Raw genomic sequence first — 12,284 nt, 5'->3', positions numbered from 1 at the left:
TGTTTCTGGACACTGTATCTTTACTACTTTTGAAATGGTTGTTACACAGATTAATACACACCCTATGTACCCGTCTGTGCCTGTATTAGATTCTGCATGCTTTCAGCAACTTCACTCTTTGCATTGAAGAAATAAGCTGATGACATCACCTGAAGAATTGTACGTTTTGCGCATTGCTGTTAAATGCTTCTTCTTCTTCTTCTTCTTTGTATTGTTTTGTGTACCTTTTCCATACCTCCTTCCCCCTTCTCCATATTGGTTATATACTTGAATCAGACTTGGTGTAATGCAGTGTTCATATCAGGCTATTTTTTATTTTATGTTCTACATGTAATGATGATTGTAAAAAAAAAAAATGATGTCATGGCTTTGGTTACATTTTGGTGCATTTCTTTGAACTGTAATTCTGTTTATAAAAAAATAAACCTTTTTATAATTACTATTTTTGGTTGTTCGAAGGTTTTCTTGCTGCTATTTTCTGTTTTTGCTTTTGCCGTATACATGTGACGAAATGGATTAGTTTGGAAAGCAAGTTATGTCAAGTCATTTGTTTGTTTATTCCTTTTTCTTCTCATCTGATTTGCAGAGATCGGGAAATCCCTTCGCTTTCCTTTTCCTGATGTCACTAGGCTGCATGAAGGGGTCCTCAAGGGCTTTATCTACATCCTGTTCTACCTTTTATGTAGTGTGTGTTGGTATTTTATTTTATTTTTTATATCTATTATCTTATTTGCGTTCAGCTTCATTTAATCTTTTTACCAAAGTGTCCTATGCTGTTCAGATTTTTATTTATCAGAAAGATTGGGTAATCTTGAAGAAAACCAGCTTTTGCTCTTCTTGCACCTTTTAGTGTAGTAGTGTATCTATTTGCAGCTTTTCTTTTACTCCTGAATAGTAAGAATTGTTTCTCAAAGTAGAATTCTTTACAACATGATCATGTATCCCTGTGTAATACTGGTGACTTTAACTACACAAACCCACTTTGGTAAAAACGTTGTCCCACCATGTGTTGTATGTCGTGTCCCTCCCTAGACTGGGCCCTTCCTTTATACTTCCTGTAAACTCCCTTCATATTCAGTTTCATTTCTTACTCTAAAAGGCTGACTCAGTTTAAAGAGCTGTGCAGATGATTCCTCAGCACAGCAAAACATTGTTCGTTCACTGAGGTCTTCCCAAAAAAAGGTGAGTGTTAGATCTCTGCCTGTTGACCTGTATATACAGCATGTTAGAGAGAGTGAGAACATTTTAGAACTGTGAGAGGAAATTCAGGTTATACATGTTTAAAGCTGAAGTTCTGCTCAGGGGTTGTTTTGTAATATGAACAACAAGCTGGAGTTCTTCGATTACTATTCTTTTCTTCATTTATACATGTAGTAGAAAATGGTATAAGAAATAATTGTCATTATTTTAAATGACATTTCAAATATCTGGAAAAAATAAAATAGTTGTCATTGGTAGTAAAAGCCTCGTCATTGCTTTCTTACGAATTACGCATACAGTTCAATTGGCAAACAACATAAAAAAAAATGCTTTTACAACCTTGTGTGTACATTAATAGCATTTGGCAGACTTGGGGCCCAGGAGTGTCTACTTGGTTGGGCTAGGATTTGACCTCCCAAACTTCGAAGCCAAAGTCCAATGCCTTAACCACTAAGTGACCACCTCCTGTGTAGCTTGTCTCATTTATATGCATCTAAACAGCCGTCCAATGCCTAAACCACTGCAATACCACTGCCCTTATCTGTGTAGATGGAGGAGATATCACTGAGGCCGTACCAGCAGGAGGTGGTGCAGGCAGCTCTGAGAGGAGAGAACAGCATCATCTGGCTGCCAACAGGTGGAGGAAAGACTCGCGCTGCTGTCTATGTGGCCAAGAGGCACCTAGAGACTCATCCTAACCCCAAAGTGGCTGTTCTCGTCAACAAGGTACCGACTGCTTAGTCACAAACCAGAAGTCTGCATGGCTCTATAATAATCCTTGTACTTCACAGTCTGCTTAGAGTTTCATATTGAAATATCATAATTTGTATTTAATCGTTTATATTTTCATTTGACTTTATTTCATCGCATTAACGAATCAGATTTATTTATTATTATTTTAGTATTTCTTTTTTTGCTTGAGCACAATATTGTCGCTGTAATCATAGTGATATATGGCGAGTAGGTTGGGTGCGGAAGTAAGAACATGCACACATGGTCAGATTAGCACCAGTTGCACAGCGCCCAATGTACACAACGTTCTTTTGGCACACTGAGTTGTGAAGATTGGTGCTCCCTTTGACTCTGCGTGCAGCCTTGTACTGCCATCTGTTGGCATATTTCAAAAGTGGACTTGAAATTTGTGGATTCCATCTCGTCGTCTTTGGTAGATACCCTTATTCCGCGCAACTTACACCTGAACAGCTGAGGGTTAAGGGCCTTGCTCAAGGGCCCAGCAGTGGAAACTTGTGACCTTCCAATCCAACGCCTTAACCACCGAGCTGCCACCTTTCTATTATTTTATTATAATATATTTTGTAGGTGCACCTGGTGGATCAGCACTTTCAGAATGAGTTCCAGCCCTACCTGGGGAGCTCGGTGAAGATGGTGCCAATCAGCGGCGACAATAGCGAGAAAGACTTTTTCGGCTGCGTGGTGAGGGACTCGAGCCTGGTCATTTGCACAGCTCAAATCTTGGAGAATGCCCTAATAAACACGGAGGAGGGCAAGCATGTGGAGCTCACAGGTAAGACGTGACCTTGACCTATAGAATCAAAAAGGAAAGAAAATAATGTTAAAAGTTGTGTAAATGCATTTATCGAGTGCATACAGAGAGTGAGATGTTTCCTGAGGTTTGTGTTCATGCATTTCCTTCAGACTTTACACTGCTGATCATTGACGAATGCCATCATACTCATAAGGATGCGGTGTATAATAAAATCATGGCACGCTACGTGAAAAAGAAGATGAAAGGAGAGAAAGGTCTGCCTCAGATCCTGGGCCTTACAGCCTCACCCGGTACCGGAGGAGCCAGAACACTGGAGGGTGCCATTGCTCATGTTTTGGAGGTACAGCAGGGAGTCAAAATAATCTGAGACGTGTGTAAATGAGTGTTTCATTCATTGCTAATGGAAGTTTTTCTTTTACATCTTAAACAATAAATACCGTAACTGTTCTCTCTGCTGAACAGATCTGCGCGAACCTGGATTCTGTTATCGTGTCAACTAAACATGAAACCCCAGGGCTTAAAAAAGCTGTCCCCAGACCCACGAAGAACTATGACATCGTGGATGTGCGCCACTGGGTACGCCTGTGCTCGTGCTGAAACCCTTAGTGCTGAAATGAAACTTGCATGCATTTTATTTAATTGTTCACGATTATATCAGCGTATCATTTTTTGTGTGTGTGTGTGTGTGTGTGTGTGTCTTATTTTAGGACCCTTTTGGCAATCATCTGAAGATGATGATGAAGCTGATTCATGAATTCATGATGTTAGACATAAAATTACCTCTGCGAGAGATCGGCACTCAGGAGTACGAAGCCGATGTCGTCGAGCTGGAAAAGAAAGGTCAGAGGATATTTCCATGGCAACCATGGTGATACGGTTGTTGGGGTGAAGTACCATATGTGTAAAGAAATCCAGCCAGTTAGAGGTCATTCGATAGTGGATTTTACCGATCGTACTTGCCGATAATCGATTAATCAACCGATAGTTTTTTAAAACAGAAACTGGACTAAAGGAAATAATCATATAATTAATATACTATAAATAATAAATATAGCGCTCTCCGTGCAGCATGCAGTCTCGCAAACAGCATGTCGTCAGTGATTCGCCTCTAGAGGCTGCTCTTTGTAATGACAGCGAACTGGAAACTGGAAAAACTATCGGTGTGGATTTTTGCAGATAGTTCTTCCAATCAACTATCTGTGCCGATTAATCGGTTTTAACAGATTAACCTACTATTAAAAATGCAATTGGAAGAATTTAAGATGCTTCCATAATTCCAGGTTTATTTCTATAGTTTTCCTAGACAACTGATGATGATGAAGATGATGGCATGTAGTATGTTCAGTGTGAAACATCTAGCTAAAAGCTTCTTTTATTTGTTAACAACATTAGACTCATGTTTAAATGTTTGCGTACAATTTTATTACAACATGGGCTGATGAAAATCTTCTGCACTGAAGGTCCACTCTGCTATAATGTGAAGTAGGAATAGCATCGAGAAAAATAAGAAAATATTCACTCACTGTGTGTGTGTGTGTGTGTGTGTGTGTGTGGCTTCCAGGTGTATCGGAGAAGAACAGGTTGTTGTCACGTTGTGCTCTCCACCTGCGGAAATTTAACGATGCCCTGCTCATTAACGATACTGTACGCATGGTGGATGCTCTCAGGCTTCTGGAGGAGTTCTACTCCAAAGAGACGACCAATGTGCTGGATGTCACCGATGAGTTCCTCACAGGACTCTTTAATGGTAATAGGACTGTCAAATCCTGCAGGGGTCACCAACCTTTTTGAAACTAAGAGCTACTTCTTGAGTACTGATTAATGTGAAGGGCTACCAGTTTGATACACACAGATTTCAGTTTGATCTGAAATAACACATTTTCTCAATTAACCTTTTATTATATGTTATTATTAATAATTAATGATATTCATCCATGTGAAGACACTGATCATGTTAATGATTTCTCATAATAATTATCAATTTTTTTTTAACAAAGTAGGAAACAGCTTTTTTTTAGAAAAAGCCCGCAGGCTACTTATGTAGTCCTTGCGGGCTACCTGGTGCCCGTGGGCACCACGTTGGTGACCCCTGGTCTAAGGGTTGCAAAATTCCGGGAATTTTCAAGACTGGAAAATTTCCTTGGGAATTAATTGGAATAAAGTTTGCAGTATTATCTTCCTCAAAACAAATTGCAGATTTAACGCAATTTCAGTTGAATTTCTACCCTGCATTCCTCCATAACATAACACAGATCATTTCTTGAATCCTGCGCACAAAACAAAATAAAAAATAAAAAATGATTAAGTAAAATTACAGAAATATCACATACACTTTCTTGTGCTGTGTGTAAATTATTGTTTTTGTATATGATACAATTTCTATAAATTTCCCCAAATTTCTAATGACTTCCCATAAATTCCTGTTAATTCCCATAAATTTCCACAAATTCCTGGTAAGTATACGACTTGGAATATTAAAAAAATTCCCCAGATGAAGTTCCATAGAAAGTAAATGTTCCGCACCATTGCAACCCCAGTCTGTCTACATTCGTTCGTTTATTTATTTTACTACTTTTCTGACCAGTCTAAGTGGCATCTGTAATGGAGCTGATTTTATTTTCCATAGAGAACCGAGTGGAGCTGAAGCAACTTGCGTCCGACGCATTGAATGAGAATCCAAAACTGGAGCGACTGCAGCGCACCCTGGTGGAGCAGTTCCGAGAAAAGAACTCGCGTGGTATCATTTTCGCCAAAACCCGTGAGATCACACGCTGCCTGTACGACTGGGTGTGTGCAAATCCAGCTCTGCAGCGTGCTAACATCCGGGCTGCTAATCTGGTTGGGGCAGGAACCGGAGCCACCCACATGACCCAGGTAGTACCCCAGTGTGGGGTGATTGGTGTCCTGTTAAACCTTGTTTTGAAGGGTATTAAGGAAAGGATATGTAGGATTTCCAATGGTGGACACAATGCAGTGAAAGTGCTCCCTTTAAACTTGAGTAGATGTACAAAAGTATTTGCCGTCAAATGTACTTAAGCATCCAAAGTACTATCATTTATTATTTCTATAATGCCCTACTATCATTTTTATCAAGACTCTTTGCTTAATCAACTCAGATCATGTGAAAAGACTCTGAGTAAATGAAATGAAACACTGATTGATATCTATTAAATTGATCATGAGCCCAAAACCTTCTTTTCAACAATGGTGCCAAACTGATGCTGAACTGTATGTTGGTGATCAGTAGATACACCAAACGCCAATCAAAACAAGTTCAAAACAGAGCACGCGCTCGACCCTGATTGGTGGCTTGCTGTGTGTTAAATAATAAGCGACTGATTTCGTTAAAAATGTAGTTGAGCGAAAGATATTTGACTTTGAAATGTAGTGAAGTTAAAATAAAAGTAATACTTCAGTAAAGTGCAGACACACAAAAAAGCTTCTTAAATACAGTAACGAATTACATTTACTTTGCTACTGTCCACCACTGAGGATTTCATCTTCGAAGTTGGATACCAGAGCTTGTTTCCTGCTGGTCCACTGAAAACCGTAGTCCAAGAGCGACCTAAATGGTGCTTGTCTAACACATCCAAATGACAAGACAGGTCATCCTCCATTTGATAAAATCTGCAATCAATTAACTAAGTAATGTGTTAAAATGTTCCTGACCATCGCCAAATGTGACACGTGCCTGTCTTTAATTTATAGAGGGAGCAAAAAGAAACGATTCGGACATTCCGAAAAGGAGACCTCAACCTCCTCATCTCGACCAGCGTGGCCGAGGAAGGCCTCGACATCCCAGAATGCAACGTGGTGATCCGCTACGGGCTTCTCACCAACGAGATTGCACAGCAGCAGGCCAGCGGGCGAGCCCGAGCCAGCAACAGCGTTTATTCTGTGGTGGCAGAAATAGGGAGCCGGGAGATGCACAAAGAAAAGACCAATGAATATCTGGAGCAGTTAACTGGCAGAGCGGTCGCTCACGTGCAGAATATGGAGTCTAGACAATTCCGCATGAAGGTCTTGCACCCACCAAGATAAAAATAAATTGGAAAATCAAATTATTTCGCTTTTATAGGGGAATTGAACTTGTTTTTTGTTTCCATGTTGGCATGTTTTGCATGTGCAGATTTTCGAACTGCAGCAGGAGGCAGTGATGTCACGCGTTCTGGAAGCTACGCAGAGGAAGGAGAAGAGGCTCAAGTACAACTCTGCTGAGGTGGAGTTCGAGTGCCGGGGCTGCTTCAAATCGGTCGCTCGTGGAGATGACATTAGAATCGTGAACGATTCGCAGCACGTCAACATCAACCCTGAATTTGAGTGAGTTGTGCTCCCACAACAGTCGAGCTGAAGGATGGAATTATCCGTGATGTGACCTTGACTTTGATGTATATGTTGAATTATTCTTGGGTGCCATCCTTTTCCTGGTAGCACCTGAGTACTGTGATATAGTAGTGCACACTATACAACCAGGGGGAGGTGGTTCCAATTCTAGCCACACCAAGCTGCCCCTCTGGGGGGCCCATCAGCAAGGCCTTTAACCCTATAGGTGTTCATTTGTATGTATGAGAAAAAAAATCTCTCTGGATTCTTCTTGAAATGTTCTGCTTGCTGTTCAACTGATGGCGAACTGTTTTTATACACTCCTGAATAAACAGGAACGTCTGAGTTCACAAAATGTAGTAAAGTTAAAGTCTCCCCAAATGGAAATCCGTACTTCAGTAAAGTACCGATACGCGAAAAAGCTACTATTGTACAGCAAAGAACCACTGTTATAATATGTTTTCTTTTGAATAAAACTAATTGTGTGTGTGTGTTGCAGGAGGTTCTATAAGACTGGAGGGCAAATTTATCTGGAACGGACGTTTGAAGATTGGGAGCCCGGTTGTAAGATCAGCTGTGCTGTATGTGGACAGGTAATGTGTGTTTAAACATTTTCTCTGTGGGAGCAAGGATTCTGATTAAATGATCAACCTCAATAATAGAGAAATCGATTATTGTTGCCATTCCCTTTCTGACTTCTGTTTGTGCAGGATTGGGGGATGGAGGTGAAGTTCAAAAAGGTGGTGTTGCCATGTCTGAGAATAAAAGGCTTTTCGATGAAGACACCTCAGAGTATCCGCCCGGGCAAAAAGTGGAAGGACATCGAGTTCCCGGTGAAGGAGTTTGACTTCGTTCAGTATGTGAAACAACGCTACCCTGACCTCGATCTGGACTGAGTGTCTTTTAATCATCCACCTTCCCTTCGAACAACGGGTTTTTCCACACATAGCATTCACACTGAAATCTCCATTGCTTCATTTTGGCCATCAGATGTCGCTGTTGTGCAAAAGAACATTCCAAGCTTTTCAAACATCAGGTTCTCACAGTGTTTGTCAAATCACACTCCTGCACTCAATAGGTATCATGATAGTTGAGACATTTAGTGTACTAGCATGGGGCTTTGAGATGCCGCAAGTGTCTTTGGGGAGCGAATACACTAATGCACTTGAAGCCTGATTGCCTGATTAATTCAAATTTATGCTGATAAATGTGCATTCAAATGCTTGCCATCATGAAAAGCTCATGGCTTGCGACGCTCCAACTTTCACCCAGACTCGAATGCTGGGTGACTGGAAATGACCTTTGACCCTTGCACTTTTAAAAGAGGCTGCTCTAGACCTTTTCATCGACTTTTCATGTACACTTTGAATTATATGCATCATGCCTCATTATATTTGCACATTTCTTTTTCTTTGCTGCTGTAACGGAAATTTCCGCACTGTGGGACATATAAAGATATCTTATCTTATGAACTTTTACTATGAACTGTGTATATCCGAATAAAGAATACATGCTAATAATACTTGTTTTTTTATCACTTTTTCTCAAGCACGCCGGTTTAAATTTGAAGCAACGGTGAAAAAGTTAGTTTTTTTCCTCTTAAATGTGAAACCGGGAGGAACCCCAGGCCATTAAATGCATGTACTGTATTATAGCTCCTTGATTCCAAATGTCACGAGCACTGCAGTGACACCTGATTCACCAAGCAGGTTACTGAAGTGTGTCTGAGTGGGCGGGTAAAGGAAACACGCACATACACACACTTAGAAAACATCTGAGTCAGAGTGCTGCAGTCCACTGTTCATCCTGTGTATTTTGATCCACACTCAGAGCAGAAATGTTGTGGGGGAAAAAACATTCCATTAAGTCAGAATAAACTTTACGAAGATTCCTGAGATTCGCAGCTGATGCTATGTTGAGGTTACGTGTCCCTCACAGTTCCACAAAATGAGAAATAAGCCAGGGCTGTGTTTCCTAAATGCATTGAAGCACGATGATATTATAAAGTGAGTATCACTTTTATTTGTAAAAAATCCAGTGGAAATGGTCTCTGATCGATTGTTTTAGGGATTTAAGGGATTTTTAACGTTATGTGAGTATTGTGGATTTACAAACACTTTTACAAAAATTCAACTGGTGAAAAGTGTGAAAATCATTTAAAGGAATATTACTATGGACTAGCAAATGTTATTGCATCACAGAATATAACAGCCAATCATGTTCCAGTATTTCATTATAATTTTTTTTTTTTTTTTGTATAGCACTTTTAACAATGGACATTGTCTCAACAGAGATAATTGTAAGTTTGTCACTTATAGTAGATGTTTTACACATAGTTTTTAAGGAAAAAGGTGTGTGTGTGTAATTTTTTCCTTGAATTTGACTTAAAGTGACTGTGACTCTCTCTCTCACACACACACATATATATACATATACTGTATATAAACATCGTCTGTTGGATCGGACCACACGGACCATCCTTTGCTCCACACGTGCATCAATGAGCCTCGGCCGCCCATGACCCTGTCGCCGGTTCACCACTGTGTCTTCCTTGGACCACTTTTGATAGATAATGAACACTGCAGACTGGGAACAGCCAACAAGAGCTGCAGTTTTGGAGATGCTCTGACCCTTGTTAAACTCACTCAAATCCTTACGCTCGACCATTTATCCTGCATATTTTCACTTGCTGCTTAATATGACCCACCCACTAACCGGTGCCATATATATAAACGCCACACACATTTCTGTTTGACCATTTTTAATCAAAAATAAATATAAAAGAGGCAAAATTAAAACCTTCAACTCAACACATTTATTCACAATATTTTATCTTCATTCTGATATATATATATATATATATATATATATATATATATATATATATATATATATATATATATATATATATATATAAAAACCTCTACCGAAAAATAATTTGTAATCACTAAACATTTGTTTTACTGATGCGCCAAGTCTGAAATCAGGCACCAAAATCCGCCATGATGCACACATCCGGCAATTAAAACCGTCCGTGTGGAAACATTTCAATTTTTGTCCTGGTTTTTTACGTTATTTAAAACACCATGATTATTTTAAAACATTTAAAAGTATATTTTGTCTTCATGCTGTATGTTGAGTACGGTTATGTTGTCTTATGAGTACTATGTTGAATGTAACACACACACACGAGTTGGACATTGTTATTATTATTGTTATGGTGCATGGTAAACAATTAAAACACATATATGGACTTTTGGTTTTGTTCCCATTTGTAATGTGTGTCATGTGCACCATTATTATTTTCTTAGACTGTACTAATGACATGTTTGGGCTCTGTGTGTAAGAAACAGGAAGAGCCCGACAGATGGAGATGGAGAAAGAGAAAGAGAGAGAGGCAGAGAGAGGCAAGGAAGCCTGTACATTGTTCCTCTCACTTTATCATCTTTGTTTATTCCCTCTATCACACTCATCTTCTGCCTGCTTCGGCTAGCCCATACACCAATTACCCCCTCCCCTTTTTTCCACTTTCTCCTTTGTCAGCCTGTCACTGTGGACTGTGTAAAAAGAAAAAAAAGCACCCTGTCAATCTTTCTTCTTTTTCGTTCTCCATTCAGAAGGTAATCGACTGCTATTTTTTTCCTATAGAAAGCATATTAATAATCTGACTGACTGGCTGTTAGGAAAAAGAGAGACAGAAGGAGAGAGCATGTGTATGTGTGACACTTTGTGCAAAAAAGCAAAGGTAATTTGCCCAAATGGAGTAATTTGAACAGTGCAATTGGTGAGCTGGCCTTTTTACAACTAACAGCTGGAAGAGTGTGTGTGTGTGTGTGTGTGTGTGTATATATATATATATATATATATATATATATATATATATATATATATATATATATATATATATATATATATATATATATATATATACAAACTATATTGCCAAAAGTATTGGGTCACTTTGTCATCAGTATTTGATGATGATGATGATGATGATTTTTGAGCATTGCATTCCACATTGTGTCCCAATTTGCTCTTATAATTTTGCTCCACTCTTCTGGGAAGATGTTCCACTAGATTTTGGAGTGTGCTCATGGATATTTGTGTTCATCAGTCACAAGGGTATTATGAAAGGCAGGTGCTGATGTAGGTGCTCTCTCTCTCTCTCTCTCTCTCTCTCTCTCTCTCTCTCTCTCTCTCTCTATATATATATATATATACACACACACACACACACACACACACACACACACACACACACACACAGACAGACAGATAGATAGATAGATAGATAGATAGATAGATAGATAGACAGACAGACAGACAGACAGACAGACAGACAGACAGACAGACAGACAGACAACATCCACTTTTCACCTTCTTCTTTTGTGTTGCATTTCCAGGCTTGTAGTGCAACTTCTTATAGTTATTAGTTAGGGTTTTACCTTCAGTTTTCTTCGTTGGAGGTCAAATACTATTCAGTTGGGGTTGAGGTATGTGATAGACCTAGTCAGCCTAAAACCCTTCTACGTTTTTGCACCTAATGAAGTCCTTTGTTGTGTTAGCAGTGTGCCCTGGGTTATTGTCTTGCTGCATAATTAAGTTTGTCTCGTTTAGATAAATGAAGGTAAAATGTACGAACAATGAAATTGTTTCAAAATGTGGATTTTGATCCCTTCACCCCTGCCATATGGATACCTTCACCCCATGTTTCCATATACAGCTCTCCGGTCTTTATTTGTTTATTTTATTTTTTACAAATGCGGTCATATCACATGTAGCTAGGAATTGTCGGGAGCACTGTAAATTTAGATTTCTCATGTTTTTGTGTCTTTGTGGGTTTTCCCAAGTTCTCCTAAATTCACACCAAATCCAGACCCTGTAATATGTAATGTTTTCTCTGTCTCAAGATCCCGGCTGTAGCTCTGGTCATCTGGGGCTCTGTAAATGCACAACCTTTACCTTATATTCATTCAGCCTCTGTCTCAATGTGAATTCTGAAGCGATCACTGACACATTGGCTGCTTGCTTTCGTCTCTTGTTTTCTCAGAACCGATCGCCTCGTCCACATACACGACGCACTCCTACATGCTCGCACACTCATCAGAACGAGGAAATGAATCACACTCGTGCACACAAACACGGATTTTTCACGATTGCGCTGCTTTCCTTTCTCCATACTTTCTTTGTGATGTGAGGATGGCCCAGACCACCTCCTCTCCTCCAGCCGCTCGGCTTTACTTTCCACTCCGTC

General features: G+C 39.6%; 1 protein-coding gene across 1 annotated transcript; it reads left to right on the top strand.

The window, feature by feature from the left end:
* The first annotated feature begins 1,052 nt into the window (after positions 1–1,052).
* On the top strand, positions 1,053–8,552 carry dhx58 (DEXH (Asp-Glu-X-His) box polypeptide 58). The gene is made up of 12 exons (XM_046866775.1): positions 1,053–1,182; positions 1,750–1,926; positions 2,521–2,725; positions 2,857–3,047; positions 3,170–3,283; positions 3,415–3,547; positions 4,269–4,454; positions 5,334–5,581; positions 6,416–6,727; positions 6,837–7,027; positions 7,530–7,623; positions 7,741–8,552. Exons 2-12 carry the CDS (start codon positions 1,750–1,752, stop codon positions 7,924–7,926), a joined length of 2,037 nt encoding a protein of 678 aa, XP_046722731.1. The 5' UTR covers positions 1,053–1,182; the 3' UTR covers positions 7,927–8,552.
* Positions 8,553–12,284: the final 3,732 nt, after the last annotated feature.

The sequence above is a fragment of the Silurus meridionalis genome, chromosome 14 (genome assembly GCF_014805685.1).
Source record: "Silurus meridionalis isolate SWU-2019-XX chromosome 14, ASM1480568v1, whole genome shotgun sequence".
Lineage (NCBI taxonomy): Eukaryota > Metazoa > Chordata > Actinopteri > Siluriformes > Siluridae > Silurus > Silurus meridionalis.
Note: the sequence above shows the minus strand (reverse complement) of the source record. Positions and strands in the feature narration are given on the sequence as shown.

Bases quoted from the DNA above. Each gene is read 5' to 3' on its own strand.
- dhx58 (XM_046866775.1), top strand. From the start codon at position 1,750: ATGGAGGAGATATCACTGAGGCCGTACCAGCAGGAGGTGGTGCAGGCA. The intron at 3,548-4,268 runs GTCAGAGGATAT...TGTGGCTTCCAG, and splicing joins CGTCGAGCTGGAAAAGAAAG to GTGTATCGGAGAAGAACAGG. The intron at 6,728-6,836 runs GTCTTGCACCCA...TTGCATGTGCAG, and splicing joins CTAGACAATTCCGCATGAAG to ATTTTCGAACTGCAGCAGGA.